Consider the following 27,135-nt stretch of genomic DNA (forward strand, 5'->3'; position numbering starts at 1 on the left):
TTACACCCAGGCTGGTTCCAGCTGCACCAGGGACCCTCCTGGGTGTGGTGCCACCACTTTTTAACCTGGTAATGACTAAAAGTGGCTCAACGGCCACCACCCGAGGTGCAGGACAGGGACGCTGTCCCTTGGCACTTCCCGGAGCTCAGGAGATCTCCCAGCTCCAGGGAAACTGCTCATTCATGGATCTCACACCCTCCCAGGCTGGGGTTAAGCAGCCCCAGATGTCATTCCCACTTCCTAAACTGCCCCTGCAGCCTCCCACAACCATTCCAAGCACCCAGCCAGAAAACCAGGAACAGGGAGGTGCCAGGGGGCACCCACTGCAAAGGGCACCTGGAGCTGGGCAAATACCTCAGGAATAAACCCCTCCTTTCTTATGCACACAAACTTATCAGGCACAGCCGGGTGATAAGGAATTCCGCAGGTGGAGGGAACAAAATTGATCCCAGGCTCGATTCCCACAGCATCCACATCCAGGGAAACCATCCAAGCTTTGGGGCTGGTGGGTTTCCTTCCTGCACGGGGGTAATTAAATAAAAACAAGGAGCAGGGAAAGCTCCTTCCTAAGAGAAACGTGGCTACCAAGAGAGATGTTGGGCTACCAAGAGAGAAACCAGCCCTGCAGGACAAGGAACAGGCTCAGCTTGGCCATACAGAGACCTGAGGGGACGTGGACTCTGAATCCGTGACATTCCCAGCCTGCTAACCTAAGGGAACATCTTTTCTTTTTAATAAGATAATACCGAGTAATTGATTTTTAAATACACTGAAATCAAATGTCCCGAGGCCAGAGCAGGATCCCAGCTCTGCCATCAGCTCCGAGGCCACTGGCAGAGATGGAAAGCACAAGGGAAAAGAAAAGAAAAATGAAATCTCCTTCAAGTGCCTCTCTGGCTCCGGGGCAAATGTGAACATCTCTGTAAAAGGTACAACAGTTTTTCTCTATTAAAAAACAGATTATCAAAAGGGAGAAGCTGGTGGAGGCATCAGGGACCACTGAGGTCGAACGTGGAGAAAATCTATCTGCTTAAAACACACAACAATAATTGAGCAAAAATATTCATTTCTAAGATAATTTATTCCAATCTCTCTTTCTCTCTCACATCCCATCCTTCACACATTCCCGGCTGAGGAGAGTTTATGGCTATTTTTTATTGGATTTTAATTGTTTTTATAGAAAAATACACATGCAAATAATATATATTCTTCAGCGCTGAACATTTCTTTTCATGTTGGAAAATAATAATAATAATAATAAAGAAATGAAGGAGGATTTGGGAAAGACCTGAGTGGAGACAGAGACAGGGAAGGCCACGGGGATGGGATGCTCCAGGATGCTGAGCTGCTCATGGTGCAGCACATTTGATCCAGCAGGAAGTTGTTTATTGGGATGAGGGACCAACATCAGCCCCTGACCCCAACAAAAACCCTTCTCCAGAAGCTCTGCCCAGGTTTGGGAATGGCCAAGGAAAAATTGGTGCTGGATTTGTCCTTCTTACAAGACCCAGCATGGATCACATCCCCAGCAGCAAGGGAAGCCCAGCTTAGGTAAAAGCATCACTTTGATGCTTGGAAATGACACCAGAAGCCAAGAGCTACATGGAAAAAAATATCCTTTTATGCTATTTCCTCTGGGATACAGCTGGCAGCACAGGGAAAATGGATTGATTGAAACCTGGACTCAGGTGTTTCAGGATGATATTTTTGGGGTTAGACTCTGTTGGAGCCTTGGCTGTGCAGGGCTGGGGGGTTCTGCCCCTGTGGGCTGCTCCTTGCAGAGGGGAGCAGCGATGTCCCCGTGTCCCCAGCGATGTGCCCGTGTCCCCAGCGATGCCCCCGTGTCCCCAGCGATGTCCCCGTGTCCCCAGCCTCTCTCAAACACCGTGCCAAGGTCCAAGGGATAAAACAGATCTGCTGCATGGTGGGAGCTGCAGCCCCTGGAGCAGAGCAGGAGATGTCCTTTCGACAGGGCTGTTTCAGGTTTGATGGATGAGCAGCTGGGGCGAAGAGCTGGAGAAGGAGGGGGCAGAGAGGAGCAGCCTGGGAAAGGAGGACAATTAATCTACTGCCACAGGACGCCAGGAGGCTTTGGGAAATGTCACAATCCAGCAGCATCCCGACACTGACAGGGCAGCAGGGAGAGGGATGAGGTCTTTTGTCATCTCCTCCCAAGCCAAGCAGAGCTCCTCTGCCTCTGCCTGCAATCCTGCCCAAGGCCATGGCTTTTTTCCTACTGATCCAGGCTAATGATTCGGAGCAAACTGCTGTCCCTTTGCCCAGAGGTACAAACCCACACAGGCAGCACAGAGAAGGCTTCCCAAGGGAAGGATTTCCCTCGGGCTCCCAAGGAGGGTGGCAGCAGCACTTTGCCAACCCCACCTCTGCCCCCAGCAAGGCCCCACCCTGCCCATGTCCCCAGGCAGTGGTGACACCCCTGGGGACAGCAGAGAACCTGAGGGGTGGCTGGGTGCAGCCCCAGCTCCTGGCTCTGGTCCCTGCCATCACCTCCTGCATCCCTGGTGCAGCTCCAGCAGCAGCGAGGGGACTCCAGCAGGGAAAGGCAGCCTTGGATCCCTCTGGATTTACCTGGAGACCTCATCATGGGGGGGCTGCAGACACAGCACCTGGGGGCTGCACAGCCACGCTCTTCCTGCTTTCCCCTTGTGTTTTGTTTTGCTTTTTAACCAACCAAATTCACTTTTGGGATTGTCTACTCCGACAACAGAGGCGGGAGGGTCTGGCGAGGGCGGGGGCTGTTTGGCTCCTATGTCTACAGGCTGCCCCGGGGCAGCTCTAGAGTTTGATGGACGATCATGCAGGTTTTATTGCAGCTCGTGTGTGTGGTTTGGTTTGTAGGTAGCCCAGCTTCAGTCTCAGGTAGCCCCGGAGGTGGGTTCCTCTCCCCTCCCCACCTGTCCGGCCGCTGTGTCTCCGCCGCCGCGTGCCGGCCAGGGCGGCTACTCCGTGGCCATCTGCTCGATGTGGTCACTGAGCAGCTTGTATTGCTCTGGGAAGGAGAGAGAGAAGGGCTCAGGGAGGCTGCTGAACCGTCCCATCCACGCTCCATCCCCCCCAGAATCCCAGAAAGGGGCTGCACATCCCCCGGGCTCTCCCCTACCTTCATCCAAGTTGCCGATGGTCGCCTGCTTCTTCAGGAAGTCACTGCAGAGCTTCTTGTTGAGGCCAAACGCCAGCATGTTGTGGATGAAGGTGCTGAGGGAGGACAGAGACACTCTGGGTGAGAGAATGGCCAGGCTGCCCCTTCTTCCCCCCACCTTCCTCTCCCTCTCCACAGCCCCTTGCAGCGGGCACTGGGATGATGCTCAGCTCGGTCCCTTTGGGTATTCAACAGAAGGGGCAGGAGCAGGTCCCAGGGAGAAGCATCAAAGATCCTCTGCACCATAAGGGATGTCCCCAGTGGGGGAACAGCTGGGAGGTGGCCCCAGGGGAGCAGTCCCCGTGCCCTGCTCACCCCAGCTGCCCGAAGGTGATGTTCTCGTTGAAGCGCAGGCTGTCGTCGCGCTCCTCCTGCGTCATGTGGCACCACTTCTCCCTGCAAGGAACGAGCCAGTCTGGCACACTCTGTCACCACTGTCACCTCAGGAGCCCCTGTCTGCTTCCTCCCACCCTGGGCCACGTTGCTGGAGGACAGGAAGGCACCAAGAGCCCCTTGGAGGACAGGAAGGCACTGAGAGCCCCTGAGTGTGGTGCTGGGTGTTGGATGAGCTCACAACATGGATCCATCTGCAGAGCTCTTGCCCCTGGAGCAAAGCAAGAGATGCCCCAGAAAAAAACGTGTTCAACCTTGGCTTTGCCTGGAAAGGCCCTGATTAAGAGCTAAAAATAGCATTGATCCCTCCAGCCCAAAGCTCACCTTCAGTGCCGCCGTGGGCACGAGGAGGAAGCAGGGGATGGCAAACCCAGCAGGGCTCTGCTGAAGCCCCCCGGCCTGGCAGGGTGACAGTGGGACACCAGGCACCTGTCCCTCATCTGCAGCAAGGCTCCAACTCCCCGAATGCCGACCAAGGTGCTCCCCAAACATACCTCCCCCTCGGACAGGGCGGGAGCTCCCACACCCCTCCCCATGGGGCAAAATGCCAGCGGTGCCCTGAGGGTGCCCCAGCTCCACTCCGGCTCCCTGCAGCTGCAGCATGGCCTTCAGGGATGGAGGGGTTTAAGCTCTGGGTGTTTGCAACCAGCTCTAGGCAGTGGCAGAGTCCCCACCCCGGGAAGAAAGCCTGTGCCACAGGGATGTCACTCGGGGTGGTGGCAGCAGGGCTCAGTGCATGCATGCCAGGGAAACTGCAGCTCCACGGTGCAGCCAGCCCCTTCCCGAGAACCAGGTGAGGTTACAGCCAAGGATAAGAGGAGGAAAAGCGAGGAAAAACAGGGATAGGCAGAAGAAAAATGGAGGAGAAGGAAGAGGAGAACACCAGGAGAAGAACGGACGCTTGTAGCTGGCCGGAATACCAAGCAAGAGGGGGGAGCTGTGCTGGGGGCAATCTGGGATAGAGGGGATCTCACCCAAAATTCAGTGAGGCTGGCTCAGCCCCAGTGCGGCTGCAACTGGAAGAGGATGTGTGCTCAGCCAGGCTGACCCCACAAAGGGAGCCAGTCCCCACTAAATCACCCCAACCCGAAAGTGCAAAGCTGCTGAGCTGAGCCTGCAGCCACCAGCTCATTGTTTACAGGGCTCTGGAAATGCACACAACATGTTTAATGGGATTTTTTTTTTTGAGAAAAGGAGGTGTAATTTCTCTCAGATAAAGCTTAGGAGAGCAAATAAAACCCACAGCCAAATGTAGAGGCTGAAAGGAGAGGGGAAGAATTGAATTAAGGGGCTTTGAAATCTGGAAGCAAAACTTCACAGACCCCACTGGCTCACTTACAGAAGAAGCATGTTTGTAACTCCCTCTTTCCTGCCTTTTTATGTTTTGGAAGGAGGAAGAAGGGAAAAAAAACATTTTCAAAGTGCCCCAAAAAAAAATTTTGGCCGTGTTTCTGGCTTATTACAGGAGAGTAACATGCCTGGGAAGGGAGAAAACCCACATGTGGCTCCACTCAAAGCCTTTGATCTTCACAATGGCCCAGCAGGACAGGCACAGCGGTGAGAAACCCCCTGGGGTGTGGGATTTTATTTTGGGGTATCCAGGGAAGCCTTGCTGTGCCTGGAAGTGCTGAGAACTCTCCATCAACTCTTTCCTCTCCCAGAAGCAGCAGCAGCAGCTTTTCCCCCCGCACTGCAAACTCCACACAGAAAATTCACTGCCAGGCTTCCAAAATTCCTCATCCTCTTGCTAATGCCATCACCTGGAGGGATTTGCTCCCAGATCCCACACTCCAAGAGAGCAGTGACTGTTCCCAATTGTGACATGCAGCCCCCCCCATTTGCAATTTTAATCCTGTTAAGGGATGGCAGCAGGAAAGTGCATTAAAAATGGAAAAGGACCTGCTTTTCCAGCTGGCAAAGGATCCCCAGCACCTCTAAGTGGCAGCAGAAGCCAGGAGCAAGCAGGAAGGACAGGAGAGGGGGAGGCTTTCTACACAAAGAGACTCAGTTCGTGTCCAAAACCTGCCCAGAGGGATGTTCCCAGCAAAATATCACAGCTTGAAACCATTCAGGCTCCTTTGTAAGAACCACATGAAAGGGGAGCCCATCTAAACCCCTCAGGCCCTTTGGGAGGGTGATGCTCATGCTCAAAGCTGCTCCTCCTGCATGGAGAAAGGGCCTTGCAGAGCCCCCCAGAACACTTCCCCCACTCCCCAGGGCAGGATGTGGACCTGAAGTGAGCACCAGCCTGTGGGCACTAAGGAAGGACAGGGACAGACACACCTCTTCTCCTCTTCCTCCCCAGTGTTCCCTCTGGAGCGGCGGCAGAAACGGGGCCGACAAAAGTGGCGCGTGAAAAGGTCATGCAAGACAGAGGGATGGAGGGGAACGGAGAGAGGAAGAGATGGAAGAAGGTTGTTAGAGGCAGAGAGAGAGAGAAAAAGAGGAGTTTAGTTCTGATTCCTTCCCCCCCTCCCCTGCCCTCCCCACCCAGAGGAGGAAAATCCTCCGCGGGTCTCGCAAAGGACAAAGCCCGGCCACCCCAGAGATGTCCTGGTCACCCCACCACAGAGATGGCCTCAGCCCCATCCCCACGGGCCTTCTGGGCATCTGCCGTGGCCAAGGAGCGACCTGGAATTCCAAACCCAGCCCCAACCATGTCCTCCCTGCAGGGATTTCAACCCTCAGCCCAGCATCCCGGCTCACTGTAAGGATTCTGCATCCTCTGCAGAGGACTCGGGGGGGTCACCACCACCCCCCAGCCCCCCGAGACGCTCAGGATACTCCAGGCTGCAGCTCCCAAAGCTCCTTTGTTAGCCAGGCTTGCTCCTGCAGCCCAGGCAGGCTCAGCCATCAGATTAATTGGGAAAGGCACTGGGAGCAGGGAGCAGCTGCCGGTGGCGTCTGTCCTTGTGAGGCATTTGCTGCTGCTAATTTGGGGCTTAATCAAAGCAAATGCAGCTCTGGTTACACTGCTGCTCAATGGGCTCTTCCCGTGCTTGCTCGGGAGAAAAAAAGGAAAGCAATAAAGGGGAAAACAGGGATTGATCCGAGAGCTGAGCCTGGCACAGCGTCCCAGGGTGCGAGCCAGGGCTGCTGCGGCTCAGCTCGGGATTTGGGGAGGACACAGAGGGGGCTGGCTGTTCCAAAGGGCTGTCAGCGCTCCGAAAAGGGCTCGAGGGCTCCAAGGAGAGCTCAGAGCCTCAGGCACTGCACAGACAGCGGGAGGGGCCGGCTGGGAGTGGGAAACTGCTGCCAGGAGAGGAGGGAGTGGCTGGAGCCCTCACCCAGCTCCGGGGTGCAGCAAGAGATGGGCACAAGCTTGGTGAGTGTTTCACCCACTTCTGCACCCCCCCGACACGAGCAGCCCCTTCCCTGGCAGGTTTATCCCAATTTTTGGGGCTGGCAGTGCCAGCATTCCCAGCTTCTCTCCTTGCTGCCTGCAGGCTGTCCCTCCTGGGGACAGCTGGGACATCCCCTCCATCCACGACACCTCCCTGCTGGCTGCACCTCCCAGACCTGCTGGCAAACTCAGCACCAGCAGCCTGAGCCCTGGCTGGGATTTCTGGTCACGTCTCTAGGGTTTGGTTCCTCCAAAAATGCTGCACAACAAGCAAGAAACCCTTCCTGCTCCCAAAGCCCTGCCAGGCTGCAGATCTCACCAGCACACCCCAGTGCTCCCGGCAGGATTCCAGTGTGGGATGGAAAGCAGAGCATTTCCCCAGGGCTGGACAAGCCCAGGGCGGTTGGGAGGAGCTCCCTGTGGGGCTGGAGGGGACACAGAGTCTCCTTTTCCCACAGGGACGTGTCCTACCTGGTGGTGGGGGACCTCTTCCTGCGCTCGCAGTGCACGGCGTCGAAGAAGGCGGCGTTCCAGAAGCGGAGGTTGTGCCTGCAGGGAGGGAATGTTGGGAATGGCCAATTGGGATTTTATCACTGGGAACCACAGAGTGCCCAGAGCAGCTCTGGCTGCCCCTGGATCCTTGGAAATGTCCAGGGCCAGGTTGGACATCGGGGCTTGGAGCAACCTGGGATAGTGGAAGGTGTCCTTTCCATGGCAGGGGTGGAATGGGATGGGATTTAAGGTTCTTCCAACCCAAACCATTCCAGGATTCCACAGTCTCGCCCAGCCTGTCCCTCAGCCCTCCCAAAGGTCAGGGTGGGCCAAATAAACCTGGCAGATTTCTGGACCAGCCCTTTGGTAGCTGCAAACACACTGTCATGAGCACAAGGGACGAGCCAAAGGCAAGGCCAGCTCTGTCAGGGGCACTTGTGAACATCTGGGAACATGTGGCCAGCGGGACAAACCCTCCCCAGGCAGGGGCCCGCTCGCCCGGGGCCTTTACCAGATCGGCTGCTGCTTGAGGTGCATGTACAGGTAGATCTTCTCCCCTTTCTTCTCCTCCTCTGGGCTCTGCAGGGACACTGTGGGCACACACAGTCACACACCAGCACCTGGGGGGCTCCCACCTTCCCACCCACGTGTGGATTTTGTGCCCTCTCCCAGTTTGGTGGCTGAGCAGCCGGGATGGATTGCGAACCAAACACGTCCTCTACACATCCAGAGCTCTGAAGAGGAGCTCTGAGCGCCCTTGGAGGGCAGGGATCAGCCCTGAGGAAGGCAGGGATGTCCCAGGAGGATCCTGGAGGGACTGGACCACTGCTTTGGGAGCACACACACAGGTGCTGGGGAGACTGGTGCACCACCAAAGCCCAGAGGCAGTGGGTGCCCAAACCTCTGCAGCCTGTGACACTGAGGACAAGATCCTCGCAGGACGAGAGTTGTGATTGGGATATCAAACCCGGCCCCAAGGAATTCTAGCATTTCCAACCCTGTGTCCTTCCCCAGGGGTTCCTTGGCCATTCCTATTTCAGCTGTGCTGGCTGCACTCACCTGTCTTCTTCAGCTTCTCCTTTGGTTTGTCTTCACCTTCGCTGTGGCACAAGAAATCAATGTCAGCTCCAAAAATCCTGTCCCCCCGACACCCATGGCCCCCTGGCAAAGGGAACCTCATTTGAAAGACCCCCTGATCCCATGCCACCATCCCCAGGGCCAGAAAGGTGACAAAGACACAGTGAAGCAGTGACATCCCTCCCCTCAGTACAGAGATGATGCAGAAGATCACCACCTTGCAACCACATAACTCCATGGCTGTCTCAGTTTTGAGACAAATCAGGAGGAACTGGGACAATGGCCAAGGGAAACAGGACTCCCAGACCATGAGGTGACAGTGACTAAAGCCTGGGACCAGGCTCTCGTGGCCATGGCAGCCCCATGGTGGCCACACACCCCTGGCTTGGTCATGACATGGGTGCCTGCCCAGCCCCCCCCGCCCACCCCAGGGAGTGGTACCCACTCGCTCTTTTTGGTGGCAGGACCCTTCAGTTTGGTCTCCAGGCCCCCAAAGAAGCCCTTGACGTTCTCTGTCTTGGCCGAGGTGTTTTTCAGCAGCCTCTCTGCAATGTCCTTCTTCTCGGCCAGCCAGGTGTTCGCCGACTTCAGGTACGAGTCGATGCTGCCCGTGGGCTTCTCCTTGGCCTCCAAGGGCAGGGCGTGAGGTTTCCCTGGGGAAAATGTGCCAGGAGCTCAGTGGGTGCACGGCCCCGAGTGCTGCCAGCTGCTGGGCACCCGCATCCAGCTCCACGACGCGCCACCAGGAGATGGCAACACCCAGGATCCCATCCCGGTTCCGGTAGGTTTTTATTTTTATCCTCCCCACTCCCGTTTTGGATAGAAAATCCAGCCCTCCGTGGAGGAGCAGCCATTGCACGCCAAGCAATAAACCAAGGTGCTTCTGGGCTGGGGTGTCCCAGGAGCTGGGATCACCTGGGGGTTGTCACATACGAATATTCCTGGCTGGAAGTGAGGACAAAGCAGCATCACCACCCCAGCGAGGAGTTCTGCCAGCTTTGCATGGATTTGGGGCTCTTTTCCACCTGGGGCACCCCTCCAACACCATTCCCATGCACAGGACATGTTTCACACCTGCCCCCAGCACCAGCAGAGCCTCCCCAGGGGTGCAGGCTCCCTTACCTATGTAGTAATAGGTGAAGCACATGGTCATGAGGTTCTTGGCAGGGCTGAAATCGTCCATCTGGTGACACCTGACACAGAGGGAGGACACCCTGTGATGGGAGCCCAGCCACAGCTCTGCCCTCAGGGCCTTTTTGGGGGGTTCCCACAAAGCCCCAGAGTGCCCCCAGCACTTACTCAAAGAGCACGAGGGCGAAGGACTGCATCAGGCGGTAGAAGGTCTGCTCTGAGACACACTTGGAGTTGCAGCGCTGCAGGGACAGAGCCCAGGGTTCAGCACAGGAACCCCCAGAACCCCCCAGGACCCCCCAACACAGGCAGGGGAAAAGAGCACTCATGGCTGGCACTCCCCTCAGAGACAGCGTTGTGCCTGTCTGGGTTTGTTTTTTTTTTTTTGTTTTAGGGAATAGGATGTGTCTGAGTGCTGGTGGGATTTAATTTTAAATAAAACGAGCGAATTCTCTCCCACGCTGCACCATTTAACTGCTCAAAATGCATTTATTGGCTCCTGTATCTCCCTCTGCTGTGGTTCCTCACTTTTCTTGAGCTCCTGCCTTCCAAAAATACTTCTCTGGGATATAAATAAATCCCCCCGGCCTGAGGCAGTTCCAAAGCCCATGCAGGATCCCTGCTGCCTCCCCACTGCTCCCCTTACCTGGGCGCTCACATATCTCGCAAACCACTCCCTGCCCTTCCCGTTCTCGCTGCTGCAGAGCTCCCCAAACCTGGCCTTCTCCTCTTGGTCCAAATCCTCTCTGCAACAGGGAAAAATTAAAAAAAAATATCGTTACAGCCAAAGATGTGACCTGCACCCCCCAACATCCCTCTTGGCATCAGCATCCTGGTGCAGGTGCTGGAGGAAGGCAGAGGAAGAGGAGGGGAGGAGCATCCATTTTGTCATCCCTCGCCTTGTGCTGCTCTTTTCTTCCTCCCTCAAAGGCAGAGGGAGAAGGGAAGCGCCAAGGACAGCGTGAGCAGAAACTGAGCTCCGGAGACAGGCACGGAGCCCCAGAGCAAAAACAAGCCCTGTTGCTGCTCCTCACGCTCCGTTTGCTGCATCCAGCCTGGCACGGAGCCGCGGAGTCCCGGAGGCAGCGCCGGGAGCTGGGGGATGGATGCAGGGCTGGGGGCACAGCCAGGGGCTGCCACAGGGTCCCTGGGCACCACTGGCATTTCCGTGAGCATCGGTGGGGAGAGGAGAGGGGGGCAGCGAGCCCCTGGCACGGGAAGAAGGGAGAGAAGCTGGGGGTGGAAGATGTGGCCAGGAGATGAGCGCAAGGCAAAAGCCACATCCCCCCCTCAGCACCAACACCGTGGAGGGGAAGGACACAAACTGCTGCTCCCGGAGTGGGAAAGCAGCCACATCCAACCCCATCCCGTGGGATGTCCCTGGCCCTGCTCACTCACCCCCCGGTGAAGATCTTCTCCACGTAATTCCGCATGAACTCCCGGCGCTCGGCCGTGGCCTCGTCCCGCGCCGACTCCGTGCTCTGGCTGGAGGAGAAGGACTCGTTGGAGGAGGAGCGGCGGTAGCCACCCCAGTGCTGGGGAGAGTCCCCCATGTCATTCTCGCTGTCTGCTGACTCGGTGGCATCGCTCTCCTCTGCGGCCACGTCCCCTGTGTCCCCCAGGTGGCCGTTGTCGTCCCCCAGGTGGCCGTTGTCGTCCCCCAGGTGGCCGTTGTCGCTGGGAGCGGCGGGAGGAGCGGGCTCTGAGGGGTCACAGGCGGGAATTTCGCTGTCAAAGTCAATGAGGTTCCCTACGGGCACGTCCAGAGGGGCCTCCATGGCTCTCCCAGGGGACGTGGCAGTGCTGGGGACACTCGCTCCTCGTCCTTTTGTCCCTCACTGGGGCGTTGAGGCCATCGCTGGCAGGAGGCTGGCTAAGGCAGGCAGGACCTCCTGGGCAGGCACAGGCTACCACAGGACATCTGAAAGACACAAGGAGGACAAAAGTGAGGACAGGGCCCCGGGGAACCACCATGGAGCTTGGGCAAGGCCACCATCCACGATGTCCCCAAGATGTCTGTCAGCAGTGGAGGGACAGACAGAGCTGGCTCCTCTCCAGCAGCCACGTGAATCAGCAATCCCATGGAACGCTCGCATGCTGTCGGCGCCGCTCGAGAGGGTTTTCCATCCTTTAGCCCAGAAAAGGGACAGCCTCAGCTCCATATGTCACATTTGGGATGTGACATCTCGTGGCCTGACGGGCAAAACTGGGCTGGCAGGAGCCAGCAGCTGGCAGGACACTGGTGTCTCTCCAGGGCAGCCCTGACATCCTCCTGTCCCTGTCCTCCCTCTGCTCACGGCTCTGTCTGACCCCGTTTGGAAATGGGATCATCCCCAGCGTGGAGCATCCTGGAGTTTAACACACATCGACTTAGCTGGGAATGGAAAGGGATGCTGGACACGACAGGAACTGGAATGGGATGAGGACACAGAGCTCTGGACTGCAATGAAGGGGTTTTGGCACCCCGGCTTGCAAAGGTCCTGCAAAGGAGGTACAGAGAGCACAGGGATGGGGATGGACTGGGATGCTCTGGCACATGCCCATTCCTGACAGCGCTGCAGCAAAAGAGGCAATGACCACCCTGGGGCCACCCTGAAGCTGCCCCTGTGCCAGAGCGTCACTGATGTACTCACTGAGGGTGTTTCTGCCCCAGGAGGGGACGAACTGTAGTGTCTGCACACACTGCAGCATCCTGGCACAGGTGGGACAGGAGCAGGGACAGCAGCACAGGTGACAGGTAACAGTGACAAACCCAGGGCAGCACGACAGCAACACTGACACAGCCCCGCTGCCTTCCAGGGGACTGATCCCAGGACACAGGCGACCACCCCCAGAGCAAAAATCCCCCAAAGGATCGATGTCCAGTTCATCAGACAAACAGGAGTTCAAGCTGAAACCAAATCTGACGTGTTTCACCAAGCACAGCAAAGTGGGAAAACAACCTCTGGGCTGCAGGAGCAGCCACTCTTCAGCAGCATCCCCCCCCTCCTCCTCCTCTCCTCCAGGGACCCTTTGGGGCACCAGACAGTGAGAGAAACACGACTCCTTGAGTGGCTGGGACAACGTGCCCCAGGGACAACAGGGACAGAAAGAAAAGTCACCTGGGGTGGCAGAACCCATGCAGCCACTTCTGCTGGCAGCCTGCTGCGCCAGCCTCCCTCACACTGAGCCCCTGGCACACACCTAAAGCTGGCTCCCAGGAGCTGCAGGGACACTGCTGAGCTCCAGGAGCTCAGGAGAGTTTGGCTCCTGGGACAGGAGCAGCCCAAGGCTGCGGCACAGCAGGGACTGGCGGTGTTCCCATGGGGATCCGGCCAGCTGCAGCCTGGCTCTGTGCCCCTGGCAGTGTGACCCATCCCCAACCACCCCTCCAGCTGCAGGGACCTCCATCCATCCATCCATCCATCCATCCATCCATCCATCCATCCATCCATCCATCCATCATCCATCCCTATCCATCCATCCATCCATCCATACATCATCCCTCCATCATCCATCCATCCATCCATCCATCCATCCATCCATCCGTCCATCCATCATCCATCCATCCATCCATCATCCATCATCCATCCATCCATCCATCCATCCATCCGTCCATCCATCCATCCCTCCATCCATCCCTCCATCATCCATCCATCCACCCATCCATCCATCATCCATCTCCATCCGTCCGTCCGTCCATCCATCCATCATCCATCCATCCATCATCCATCCCTATCCATCCATCATCCATCCATCCATCCATCATCCATCCATCCATCATCCATCCATCCATCCATCATCCATCCCTATCCATCCATCCATCCATGAATCCATGAATCCACAAATCCATCCATCCATCCCTACCCACCCACATCCATCCATCCATCTGTCTGTCTGTCCATCCATCCATCCCTCCATCCATCCCTCCCTCCGCCCCCAGCCCTTCCCACTCCCACAGCAGCTGCAAAGTCCCTTTTGGCACTGATGGAGAGAAGGTTCCAGGGAGTCCTCAGAACCCCTTCCAGTACCCAAAGGGGCTCCAGGAGAGCTGGAGAGGGACTTTGGATAAAGGCATGGAGTGACAGGACACAGGGAATGGCTTCCCACTGCCAGAGGACACGGTTAGATGGGGCATTGGGAAGGAATTTTTACCCATGAGGGTGGTGAGACCATGGCACATGGGAAAGAGGACTTGGAGCTTAGGCCAGGAGCCCCAGGGAGTGCATCCTGCTCACAGGGGGATGGGAAAGATTTAATCTCTCACTGACCAGCTCATGGTAAAGCCCTGCCCTTGAGTGAAGGCCACCAAAGGTGTCCCAAGGTGTTGGCAGCTGCTGGGGGCGCCCAGGCTCCCCAGGCACCTCCAAAAGTTCTCAGCACAGAGCCCAGAAGAGCTTGAAACCCAAAACCAGCTGCAAAAGCAGCCCTGTCCCCACTCCACAACCTCTTCATTGTTCCAGCAGAACAAATCCAGGGAAGGAGTAACCAAAATCCCGAACGAGAGCCTGAGGTCCCACAACTGGCACCTTAAACTCATGGACATCAGCACAGCTGCACATCCCAGCACTGCCCAGGCACAGCCCAGGGGGTCCCATTCCTGGCTGGGTCAAGTCTGAGAGTAAATGAGGGTTCTGGAATAAACAGGGACTTTGAGGCTGCTTGGGAGCCTTGGTACAACACCAGCTTCAGCATCACCCTGAAATTCAGCAGTTCCTGGCCTGACTTTAACCATGAAGCTCAACCAGACAAGTGGAGACACCAGCCCAGGAATAAAATCCATGAATGTGCTGAAGCCACGCATGGGAATGCCACAGGAAACCCGTGGTGTCCTGAAACTTTGGAAAACGCCTGTTTTTACTAAAAAGAAACGCTGGGGTAGATGTGAATGATTCCCCTACAGCTGCACATGTGTGCAAGCAGCTTTTATCCATGACCTGCCCTTGAATCCAGCATTCCTGGTTGGATCTCCCAGCATCCCTAAGCCCTGCACGGAGTTTCCCCTCGGGGCTTTTTCCAGGTGCTGAGGTCAGGTTTGTTGCGGGGCCTCAGCGATTCACACCTGGGAAGTGGGATCCAATCCCAGTTTGCCGCAATGGAAATCCCAGTGGGGAGCAGGATTTGGCCAAGCTGTGTCCCAGCTCTCCTCTCTCTCCAGCCCAACGCTCTGCTCCCAGCCTGTCCCCAGAGCTGGGTGACAAACTGAGATAATTAATCCCTGTTAGCAGCTCGGGCTGTGCGTGACATCCCACGCAGCAACACTGCTCCAACCCACACTCACTGCATCCTGCACGGAGACAGTGCTCCAGCCTGGAGCTGTCAGGGGTGACTAAAAAACTGTAATTAGAGCACAGAAACCTCTGGCTGCTTCATCCCTGCAGTCTGGCACCCAGACACAGAGTGCAGGAGCTCTGAGAGCCCCTGGGAACGGGAAAGGGGAAAAGCCACAACTGATGTTCTTGCAGGATTTGTCTTGGCAGCCCAGAGGGGACAACTCTGCTCCTTTGGACAGAGCCAGAGCTCTGCGGAGAGCCCTGGCACTGCCACAGTGCCAAGGGCTGCCTGCATCCGTGCCAAGGGCTGCCTGCATCCCACTGCTGTGCGGGGGCAGCACCTGGCCAGGGCAGGGTTTGTGCCCTGTGCTGCAGCACAGGTGATTCCAACACATCCCACGCCTCTCTGCCAGCTGTGCCTGGGGACAAATCCTTCCCAGCCTGCAGGAAAGGGGTCAGAGCACTGCTGCCCTCTCCCAGCCCACGTGCTGATGCCCTGCAGCCCCGATGCAGGGGGGGCACGCTGGGAGGAATTTTTGGGACACGCACAGGGGCTGACAAAGCGCCGCTGCTCACTGCTGGCACTTCTCCACGCTGCGGCCCTCCCTGGAAATCCTCCCTTGTCCCATCCACCCCGGGGGCTTGCACTGCCCTGGCACGGGTCTGACACGGGAGTGCCACCCGCTCCTGGTGCTGGCACTGCCCGGGGACACCACGCAGCCACTGCACCCACGGGTCTGTCCCACGCTTGTGCCACCGCGGGCGCGGAGCCAGCCCGGCCGGGCTCTGCAGGGGCACCCTGGGCACGGCTGAGTGCCTGCCAAGGAAAACTCCCTGTGCCGTGAGGGAACAGCCTGTTTCCTCCCCGGGAACTGGTCAGTCTTGTTCCCTCGTGTCCCTCCCCCGGGGAGAACACGCCGGCAGCAGGGTCACGGCTCCGGGCTGCAGACCCGTTGAGTGCCAGATCCCGAAACTCATCCTAAATCCGGAGGTACCGCCCGGATTTAGGTACTTGCCCCCCTCCCAAGCACCCCACTGAATTTAAACACACAAACCTCCTTGTTTAAACACATCCTGGGACTTTGGAGAGCCGAAACTGCTCCTCGCTGGGTTCGCCCGCTCTGCTCCCGGGGCCGGGACGCGCTCCCGGCTTTATCGGGGAGGCTCGGGCTGTGCCCTGGGCAAGGCGCAGCCGTGCTGCAGCCCTGCCCACAGCTCTGCAACTTCCTAAAATAATTCCCTGGATGCCAGGGGGGTGCCTGAGAGCGGTGCCCAGCTGGGCTAGCACAGGTGGGGCAGAGACCGCACACACTCGGTGCATGCCAGAGTCAGCTCCCAGCCCATCCTGAGCCGCCAGCGGGATCCCGATCCCTGACGAGGGAGGATTTTTGGCGTGTGATATGTATAGATCTAGAGGATCTTTTCCCCAGCATCATCTCCTCTCCCAGCCCCAGTGCTGGGGCGCTGCTGCCTTCCAGGTGGATCCTTCCCCTTCCCCTTCCCCTTCCCCTTCCCAAGCCCGGCTTTAGCTCACACGGAGCACTCACAAAACCATCACCCAGCCCTTAAACCGGAGCCATTTCCCGGCAATCTGAAGCCCGGCGAGCTCCCAGCTTGCCCTGCTTCCCGGAGAGCCTTTTCCTTTCCCCCCCGCTGCCATCAGACACCAGATGGCAGCTCCCCATTCGCCTGGACTTGCGAGGAGAATTAAATGTCTCTTGAATAGACCTGAGCTGCGTAAGCCGGGTTTTTGTGCCGAGCCGCGGTTTCTCCTTTCACACTTCCCCAGCGGCACGGCTCCCACAGCCCCCTCGGCCACGGCCACATCCCCAGGGAGCCCCAAAACGCGGCTACTTATTCTGCAATTCCCATTTTTACCTGGCAAAAATTCCTTTCCCGGGGGCCATTACCAGGCTGTATTTTGGAAGTGAGCCCCGCGGGAAGGCGGGGGGGGGGGGGGGTTCCCTGCCCCGACCACCCTCAGCCCCCCATTCGCACGGGAATTGCTGCTTCCAGCCCCTGCGGAGAGCTCCGGGATGCAGCCGGGGCTCCCAGCGAAGCCTTGGGTGCTGGAGCCTGGGGACAGCGGGAGGACGCGGGGACCCTTCCCGGGAGGATGGCTGCATCCCCCTGGATGCGCTGGGAAAAAAAAACCGGGGTGTCACCTCCCGGCGGGATATGGGGATATGAGAACGGATTAAACCCCAGCCAAACCCAGGCCTGTCCCCGGGCGGGGGTCACCGCGCCATCCTCATCCTCCATCCTCCCTCCTCCCTCCTCCGTCGCCTTTTACCTGCGGCCGGGAGCCTCGCAGCGCCTCGGCTCGCCGCTGCCTCAGCAGCATCCGGCCCGGGGGTGGCCGGCGTGGCCGGCACGCCGGGGAACGGGCGATGGAGGCGACGCGGGGACGCTGCGATCCCTCCTTCTCCTTCCTTCCCTCCCTCCCTCCCTCCCTCCGTGCGGAGCTCCGGCGCTCCGCGGTGCCCACGCGCGGCTGCGCGCACAGCGCCGGCTCCCGGGAAAGGGCCGAGGAAAAAGCTCCCGGTGCCACCCGGCCACGCCGTGCTGGCTCCCCGGAGCCCCTCCCGCGGCACAGAGCCGGCGTTTCACCCCGGGAGGGATTCCCACGCCGGGCATCACCCCCCCCAAAACCGGCCCCGGTGCGCCCTGTGTTGAGAAATATTAAGAAAAATCAGGTAGGATCCCCGTCAAGGGGGATCAAAGCAGCTGCACAGGCAAACGTCCAAAATATCGACCAAAATGATCCGGGGTCCCCGTCAAAAGGGGATCAAATCATCTTAAGTCACTGCACGTGCAGATAGCCAAAATATCAATATAAGGTGGGGTCCCCATTAAAGAGGGATTCTCCAGCCCAAAACTGCCCATCCAAGCCCCTGTGCACCCTGAAGTCTGGGATATTAAGCAAAGTTATGCATGATTCACATCAAAGAGGCCAAACCAGCCTAGGTCCTGGCACATGCAGAGATCCCAAATATTAACCAGAATGAGGTGGGGTTCCCAGAAAAGGGGGATTTTCCAGCCCACAGCAGCCCGTCCAAGCCCCTGACATCTGGGACAATAAGCAAAATTAGGTATCATTCACATCAAAGACAAATTCTCCAGCCCAAACCAGCCTAAGTCCTGGCACATGCAGATTTCCCCAATATTAACGAAAATAAGCTGGGGACCCCATTAAAGAGAGATTCTCCAGCCCAAACCAGCCTAACTACCTGCACATGCAGATATCCCAAATATTAACCAGAATAAGCTGGGGCTCCATTAAAAGGGGGATTCTCCAGCCCAAAACTCCTTGTCCAAGCCCCTCAGCACCTCAACACCTGGAATATTAAACAAAAATAAGCAGGATCCCCATCAAAGGGGGATTCTTCAGTCTTCAGATTATTTCCCTCACCTTTAGCTGGTTTTTAGGCCTCCCCAGCACTCAGTCCCCTGAGGATTGTGAATTATCTGCTCTGCTCCTCCCCAGGCGAGCCACTCTGGGGGGAAAATGTCAGCTGGGATCAGAGAGGGGAAGCCCCAGTGGGGAGGAGGAACTGGGTGGGAGCAGCTCAGGACAGGGGCAAAGCTCAGGGGAATTGCTGCCCCCTCACAGGGCAGTGCTGGCATCCGACTTCTCCCCTGACCCTCAGGAGAAAAGCTCCAGGGGTTTCATGGCAGGAGATGGGAAACAGGGAAAGGCTGAGCCCCCTGGGAGGGACGTCCTGGGCCGGGCAATTTTGGGGTGCTCTCAACAACAGGAGTCTCTGATACAAAGAGAAGCAAATGAGCTTGGAGAGGAGGCCACCAAGGCCTCCAGCTCTGCCCTTGCCAGCCTGTGCCAGGGCATCCCAGCCCTCCCAAAATGACCCCGGCACTGCCTGCATTAACCCAGAGGGGTCTCCCCGAGGATTTGGGGGAGCAACAGCCCCTGATGGAGAGAGGAGGCTGGAAACCCCCATATCAGCACAGAATCCCTGGTCCTGCTTATCCTCCCTGCCCCAGCATCACCCCAGCCCCGAGCAGAGCCCTTTTCTGTGCATCAGAGCATCCCCCGTGGACAGGGAGACAGGAGCTGCTGCCCCAGCACGCCCTGGAGGACCTGCAGTCCTACTCTGATCCCCAGGAGGAGCAAAACGCAGTCAGAGCCACATCCTCCCCCTCTGGAGACGCCAGTGAGCAGCAAATTGTGTGATCCCGGGGAAATACTGCTGGGGTGGGAAATGCAGCATCCCTGGCACAGCCTGGCCAAAGCTGAGCGCTGCTGCTCAAGGGCACCCCTGGCAGAGAATGCAAAGCCTCAGTCGTGTGGTTTTCAGCGCTCTGGAGGCAGGCAGGAGTGAGGGAGATGGGTGAGTCACTCCTGCCACGGAGCATCCTCGTCAGGAGAGCTCAGAGGATGGTAATTAGTGTGAAACTGCTCGTTGTCCCCTCCATCCCCACACCGGGGACGCTGCACACCCGTCATCATCAGCCCACGGAGGGAACAGCTCGCCTGTGACACAGCCCTTGAGCTCAGCAGAAACCCAGGAGCATCCCTAATTGACTGTCTGCCCAGGGTGATTATTGTAATTAAGGCAGACTTCAGGAATTGCAAGTGACATGGAAAAAACACCCCCCAGCTCCCCAGTTTTGACATGACACCATGGGGAGGGTTTTGGCGCCTCCCCCTCGCCAGCTCTTGTTGGTTGGGTTTTCACGTGGATGCCTGGTCTTTGTTTGTTTGTTTTTATCTGTTTATTCTGCTCTTGACCCCTGGGTTTGGAGCAGGTGGAAATCCTGGGAGCAGCCACGTTCCTGGCTCCTGGAGATGTTCCAGGCCAGGCTGGACAGGGCTTGGAGCAGCCTGGGATAGTGGAAGGTGCTCCTGCCCATGGCAGGGGGTGGAATGGGATGAGCTTTAAGGTCCCTTCCAACCCAAACCTAAAATTCCATGGCTCTATGAAGTTTTGGGCCTCCTCCACCTCAGCTCACAGTCCTGCTTGGGAATTCTTCACCTTAGCAAGGAGAGGAGAGGCCCCAGGGAGAGGGGAGAGCATCCATCCCCTGCCTGCCACGGCTGGAAGCAGCCAAGGAGCAGAACCAGGCTCAGGTTGGGTTATTTACCCTCCAGCACCCTCAGGAGACATCCAAGACTTCCCAAGTGGAAATCTCTCCATGGTGGTGCCCCCAAAAACACCCTCCTGGGAGAGTGCCCCCTTCTCCCAGCTCCATCCCCAGCCCAGAACCACCTCCCACCGCCCCCTTGGCACCTCCACACTGCCCTGCTCCCTCCTGGGCACATTCTAGGGATGCCCACGGCCCCCCTGGCAGCGGGGCCACAGCTGCAGCGCTGGCACAGGGAGAGCTGCCGGTGACGTGGGTGTCCCTCCCCACGTTCCCGTTCTGCAGACAAAGGCTCTGGGGGTGGCTGTGGCTGTCACACACCACAAGTGCCCTATTTTCCCTTTGCCATCCCATCCTGGCACAGCCACGCTCACATCTGCCAGGGGGGGTGCCCAGCAGCAGGGGGGAGGCACAGAGCAGGGAGGGTGCTGAGCACAGGGTGACACCCCCATCAGGGACACGGTGACACCCCCACAAGGGTGACACCCCCATCAGGGACAGGGTGACACTCCCACCAGGGTGACATCCCCATCAGGGGCAGGGTGACACCCCCATCAGGGGCAGAGTGACACCCCCAGCAGGGGCAGGGTGACACCCCCATCAGGCATAGGGTGACACCCCCATCAGACACAGGGTGATGTCCCCATCAGGCACAGGGTGACACCCCCATCAACTCAGGGGAAGCAAATTTTGTGGAAGTTACCGAAGAATTGGGCAATTTTTTGCCTCACACCCCTGAGCAGCAGGATCAGGCACAAGGGCCAGGGGAGGAGCTGGCAGATGCAGGAAGGAGCCAGGGGTTTGATGGCAGAAGGATCCCAGAATCACAGAATGTCCTGAGCTGGAAATGACCCACAGGGATCATCCTGTCCCTGTGTGGGCCTGCCCAGACACCCCAACAACCCCACCCTGTGCCTGGGAGTGTCCGAAATCCCCTGGAGCTCTGGCAGCCTCGGGGCCGTGCCCATTCCCTGGGGAGCCTGGGCAGTGCCCAGCACCCTCTGGGGGAAGAACCTTTCCCTGAGATCCACCCTAAACCTCCCCTGGCCCAGCTCCAGGTCACTCAGCTCCTGTCCCTGGTCACCACCGAGGTGTCAGAGCTGCCACTCCCTTCCCACTGTGATATAAAATCCTGCTGGACCGAGATAACAGCTCTGATAAAAACCCCAAAGCTCTGATAAAAACCCCAAAGCTCTGATAAAAACCCCAAAGCCCAGGCCCTGTAACACCACAGGGCCAGGCTGACCCCGTGCCAAAAGAGGAGCAGCTCCTCTGGGCAGGGCTGTGCCACCAGAGCCAAAGCACCTGGAGAGGGACAGGGACAACAAGAGGCTTCCCCACCAAAGGGGAGCCACTTGCACCAGGATGAATTAATTTGCATTCAAAAGACCCCCAGTAGGAAACCACCCAAGCCCCCAAAAAAACTCACCCTCCACCATCTCACGGGCTCGAGGATTTGGTTCAGCCTCCCAAGACAAGGAAGATGCCGGGTTCCTGGTGCTGATCTGTGCTCCAGTGCTCTCTCCCAGCCCAGGAGCTCCTGGCTGCTCCCTGGGCCCTCAAACCCAACACCCAACACCAGCACAACGCAAGCGAGCGTTGCCACACCACGGATGGTTGTGACACAGCTGCTGAAAACCTAAATAAGCCGCTCTTCCAGACTGACCCTCTGCAAATCCCTCCTAATCCAATCTTGCTTATGGCATTAAGTTGGACCCTCCCATACTGAACACCCCTGTTTGCTCAACACTTGGGAAAATCCTGGTCTTTTCTCAGTCCTGGTTGAAGCTCTGATGCAGAAGTCACCAGAGCTTCCTTCTCCTCCTGTCTGGAGGTGTTTGGGGACAGGGCTGCACCTGCACTCCCAGCTCCACGTCCCACTGGCACATCCCCTGTGCGTCACACGGGCATGGAAAACCTCCCTGTGTGCCAGCATGGCACAGCCAGGAGTTCTCCTTTCCTGGATTCTTGTGGCTTAAACCAGAGTTTTCCCCACCTTATCCCAACACAAGGGAAGAGCTGGAGCTGCTCTGACCTCCAGCTTCCCCCATAAACCCCAGCTGGGATCCAGGTTAGGAAACCAGCCCCAGACCACATTCGTTTGGTCTGTTATTCCCACAGAAGATGCCAGAGCCACGTTCCCCACCACAGCTCAGGGCTGGGAATGCTCTGCCCTCCCTGAGGCCATCCCACAGATGGATCCCACATTAGGAGGACACAAAGCCGTGGGTTTGCCACAGGCTGCCACAGCCACACGCCTCCGTGGTGCTGATTCCTTCAGGGAGGAAAAAACCCTGCCCGTGTGTCCCCGGGGTCCTCTCGAACATCTGCCACCAACACGTGTGTCAGAGCAGCTCAGCCAGGCAGGCAGGAGGATGAAAGTGTTATAATTACCCTCAGTCTCCCTGGAATCTGCAGGAAAGTCGTGCCACAGAGAAGGAAACCTGTTTTATCTTTCCTAAAACGGAAAGCTGAACATGTTTATAAAGGGAAACACAGGTGGCCAGGCTGGCACAGGCTGGAGCAGTGGGAACGGGGCTCCTTTCCCTCTGCTTCCCCTCCAAATAAGCCTGGATCTTGTTTAGATCCATCCAACTCAGTACAGGAACACCCTCAGGGGTCTGCAAGTCCACATGGACCTGGGGAAGGGCTCCAGAGGGATCCAATCCGTGCCAAACCAGCCCTTGGGGCGTGGAAAACCACCCGAGGAGCCCAGCAGTGGTGGAGCTGGGAGGAAGGAAGGTTTTCCTCCCTCCCACCCATTCCGGGCAGTGGGCAGGGCAAGGAGCAGCCCTGGGGCTGCTGGGAGGGCAAAGGTGACAGCTCTGTGTTCTGTTGTCACAGTGTCACGGGCTGGGGTGGTGGCAGGGACCTCAACAGCAGCACACAGAATCACGGAATCACGGAATCACGGAATCACAGAACCACGGAATCACGGAATCACAGAACCACAGAATCACAGAATCACAGAACCACAGAATCACGGAATCACAGAATCACAGAACCACAGAATCACAGAACCACGGAATCACAGAACCACAGAATCACAGAACCACAGAATCACAGGACCACGGAATCACAGAACCACGGAATCACAGAACCACGGAATCACAGAATCACAGAATCACAGAACCATGGAATCACAGAACCATGGAATCACAGAATCACAGAATCACTGAATCACGGAATCACAGAACCACGGAATCACAGAATCACAGAATCACAGAATCACAGAATCAGGGAATCACACAATCACACAATCACAGAATAATGAGGTTGGAAGAGACCTCTAAGATCATCAAGTCCAACCCATGCCCCAACACCTCAACTCAACTGTAGCACCAAGTGCCATGTCCAGTCTTTTTTAAACACACCCAGAGATGGTGATTCCACCACCTCCCTGGGAAGACAATTCCAGTACTTTATTATTCTTTCGGTGGAAAATTTTTTCCTAATATCCAACCTGTACCTTCCCTGACGTAGCTCGAGGCTGTGTCCTCTTGTTCTGTCAGCGCTGCCCGGTGGAAGAGACCGACCCCACCTGTCTGCACCTCCCTTCAGGGAGTTGTGGAGAACACGGTGGCTCCTGCAGCAGCGGGATGGTGGCACCCACCTCAGCTCGGGCAAAACAATGGGATCCACGGGGAATGGCAGCACAGCTCCACCTCTGACCACCCCACAGCTTCCCCCCAGCCTCCCCCAGACCAGCTGGGGGTGACACCCGTGGTGCTGTGACACCTCCAGCACGGCTCTCATGTGCCAGGTCCCCTCTCCTGCTCCGGCTCAGTTGGCCACAAGGCAGGGATGGGCATCATCTCCGGCTGCAGCGCCTTTCCTGGGAAGAGCGGGGTCCTCACACGTGGGGGAGGAGCTGCTGGGAGCCCTGCAGGCCCTGGAGCACTCGGACACAGGCACAGGATGAGGGCAGGGGACGCTCAGGACACCCCATTCCAAAGGGAATGTCACCAGCATGGTGGGAACAGAGCCAGGAAGGTGGATATTAAGGCTCAATGCCCTTTTCCTGCTTTTATTCCCAAATCCTGACAAAGATTGCATCCAGCTCACCCATCCCCTCCTGAGCATCCTGCTGAGGTGTCACCCCCTCTGCAGTCCCAGAGGATTCAGCAGCAGCCATCCAGGAAGGGACAAGGGGGACAGAAGAACCACTGCACTTCCAGACAGGGCATCGCTCCATCCCCAGGGAGCCCCATCCCTAACTGGTTTGCACAAAGATCTTCCAAATTCATCAGCAAATAACCAAGAATAAGAAGAGTGACAGAATTAATTCCAGGCATGGAAGGCAACTTCAGCTGACGGTCCTGCAGCTCTCTGGGGGGGGTGTGCTCCTTCCAGGGGGGTCAGATGGGATGGGATGGGATGTCAGTGCCAGTCTATGTGACTGTTTTTTAACACACACCAAATCTACCCAAACCAAGCCCATTTTGAGCTGTGGGGTGGAACAAGATGCTCTTTGAGGTCCCTTCTAACCCAAACAATTCCATGATTCTCTGATTTTACTCTCCCAAGCTGCTTCCCTGGCCAGGCCCCTGGGCTCTCTGGAAGTGCTTTGTGTGTTGTTATTTCCCTTCCAGCCCCAGCAGTGACTCCTGGATCTGTGTGTGTGTAAAACTCCACCACATGGCGGGTAACAGCCCAACCAGGAATTCACAAATTCGTCTGTGGAGGCAGCAATTGCCACAGCAGCCATCTGTCAGACCAGGAGCCAGGCAGTGCAGGGACAATCCAGGGCATGGATGTGTCACACAGCGCCGTGGATGAGCCCCTGAGGGGGAGCAGCAGAGACGCCACAGTTTGGGGTCTCATGGGAGCCACACTTTGGGCACTGACCCCCAGGCTCGCCCTCCTCACCACCCAAGAAAAAAGCCAAAAAAGTTTCCAAACTACAGCAAATTTTCCAACTTTTGCCATTCCACCCTTCCCTGCTGCAGCCCAGCCCTTGGTGTTCCCTCCCAGCAGCTTTGCCGGGTGGGATCAGCACCCACCCCGCTCCCAGGGGACCCCAAAATTCCCTTTACCTCCTGCCCCTGGCCGGGGCTGCTCCTGGCAGCGGCGGGACAGGGACCCTCCCGCCGGCATTTGCCGCTGTCCAATGATTAATTCCAGCTCCGGGTGACAAAGTGAAAGCCAAACAAGGCGAGGCAGGGATGCGCCCGCTGCCTTTCCCTGGCCCCGGGTGCCGATGGCGGCTCCCGGCGGCTCCGGCGGGACTGGAAAGACCTGTCGGTGCTCCTGCCGGAGCCACCGGGCACGGCGCTGGCAGGAGAGGTGTGGCAGAGGCCAACAGGGCTGCTGTCACCGCCTCTCGGGCTGTCACCGACACCCTGCGCCCGGCAAAGCGCTGGGGACACGCTAGTGCCGGCTGGGTGCATCCCACATCCCAAAGAGGAACCCAAACCTGTTTCACCCCAGGGAATGAAACCATTTAATCTGTCCTTGAGTCAGGCTGGGCCTGGAGGCCCCTGACCTGTGGCTGGGACCCTCAAATGCTCGAGGAGTAACCCCAGTAATCCCCCATCCCAAGCCCAGAACCTCTGGGATGCCCTGAGGCAGCTGCTCCCAGTCCCCATCTCCCACTGCAGCACAAACAGCGCAGCCGGGGGGAGAAAACGGGGAAAAAAAAATGAGGAAAATGCAGCTTTATTTCTCCCTGACATTTAATAACCTTTATTGTCCTCTGAGCAGCAGTTTCCTATTCCAAGAACCGGCAGCACGGCTCATTTTCCTCCAGGCTGGAAAAGCTTTGGAGCCTGGCAGCTGCCCCGTCCCCTCACCCTGCACCACAAACCCCAAAAGGTTCCAAACCAGGAGGAAACGCTGTGGGATGCCGGGGTTGGGGCGGCCCTTGCGGAGCTCCCTGTGATCCCTGCTGCATCCCGCAGCTCCGGGCTTCTCCCCGCAGCATTCCCAGGCTGCTGGGGGAGATCTTTCAGCACTGGGCGTGTACAGAAGATTCCAGGGACACAGCAGAGCATCGGAGGCAGCGGATGAGGCACTTACCAGGCACGGGGGAGAGGCGCTGACAACTCGCAGGAGGGAAAAGGAGGAATTAATGGTGCTGCAATTCCCACTGCCTCCATCGTTAGGGAAGGAAAACGCATCCGAGCAGCCTCGCTCGAGTGCACAATGTAATTTGTTTCGGATTTAATGTCATCCTGCTTCCTGGAGATGGGCTGGAGCTGGGAAAAGCCTCTGCTTGTATCGACCGTGCCCCGGGGAAGGTGGAAGCAAAGGAGGGGATTTGAGGAGTTTTGTGGAGGGAAAAGCTCAGCTGGACCTGGGCAGGGCTGCTGCTGCAAGAGGCTGAGACCACCGAAGTGAGACCTCACCCCCAGGAGCTGCTGGCTAAAAAATACCTCGGGTCAGCTTCCTGTGGAATATCAATGTTTTATGAAGGGTCTCAGCGAGGTTTTCTCCTGCACACTGAAAGCAGCATCACCATGCCCTGCACGGGGGCAGTGGCATCACCTCACCCCAAACCAGGGGTTTGGGGGCAGGGCAGCAGAGGGAGGGGGGGACCCCAGTTTTCTCTGGGATTTAATCCTCTCTTGGAGCCCTGAGCTTTGCAGGAGGAGGTCAGGATTTTTCCCCAGCCTGATGTGTTTCCTCCTCGGGGCCTCCTGTTTGCACAGGCGGCTGCGAACATTTCCTCCTCCCGGAACAGCCCCGGAGGGAGCAGCCCGGATGGGCACTCACATCCCTGACTTCCCCAGCCCCCAAAACACCTCTAATTCAGGAATCAGTTCCCCTCAGCTCGCCCCCCTCCCCAAAACCTGCAGAGCTCCCCTGCACCTCCTGCTTCTGGCTTTTAATCCAAGAGCACGGCAGGGCCCTGAGCCCTGCCAGGGTTGGGAATTCCAGTCCAATCTCCAGGTGCTGCTGCTGCAAGAGAGAGAAATAATCAAATACAGACCTGGGGGGTCTCACGGCAGCTAAATCGCTGGGTTTTTCCTGCAGGGCTGGAACAACGAAGAGATAAACCACGTTTGCTCCAGAGCACAGGCAAACAACTGCTTATCACCACGTTGGCAGCCTCAAGGCTATTGCAGGGTGTCAGGAAAAGTGTAATTCCTCTCCTCTCCCGGGAAAGGTTCTATTTTTGGCCCCTCCGTCACAGGGAGCTGCTCCCAGCCCGGGGCTGGGAGAGCAGCCAGCCCTGCAGAGCC

At 57.5% G+C, this 27,135-nt stretch overlaps 1 protein-coding gene across 4 annotated transcripts; it reads right to left on the reverse strand.

Annotated features, from left to right (window-relative positions):
• Positions 1 to 1,062: 1,062 nt before the first annotated feature.
• Positions 1,063 to 26,978, reverse strand: KIAA0513 (KIAA0513 ortholog). Of its 4 annotated transcripts, none has more exons than XM_053987554.1 (13): positions 26,883 to 26,978; positions 10,995 to 11,517; positions 10,243 to 10,342; positions 9,765 to 9,838; positions 9,588 to 9,658; positions 8,911 to 9,118; positions 8,448 to 8,488; positions 7,900 to 7,978; positions 7,368 to 7,445; positions 5,837 to 5,866; positions 3,476 to 3,556; positions 3,122 to 3,216; positions 1,063 to 3,010 (listed from the first exon to the last, which is right to left on the reverse strand). In XM_053987554.1, exons 2-13 carry the CDS (start codon positions 11,372 to 11,374, stop codon positions 2,961 to 2,963), a joined length of 1,287 nt encoding a protein of 428 aa, XP_053843529.1. In that variant the 5' UTR covers positions 11,375 to 11,517; positions 26,883 to 26,978; the 3' UTR covers positions 1,063 to 2,960. The 4 variants fall into 4 exon arrangements, with proteins under 4 accessions (XP_053843529.1, XP_053843528.1, XP_053843526.1 ...); XM_053987553.1 differs by lacking the exon at positions 26,883 to 26,978 and adding an exon at positions 24,988 to 25,093; XM_053987551.1 differs by lacking the exon at positions 26,883 to 26,978 and adding an exon at positions 17,142 to 17,320.
• Positions 26,979 to 27,135: the final 157 nt, after the last annotated feature.

Source organism: Vidua macroura, chromosome 11, assembly GCF_024509145.1.
Source record: "Vidua macroura isolate BioBank_ID:100142 chromosome 11, ASM2450914v1, whole genome shotgun sequence".
Classification (NCBI taxonomy): Eukaryota; Metazoa; Chordata; class Aves; order Passeriformes; family Viduidae; genus Vidua; species Vidua macroura.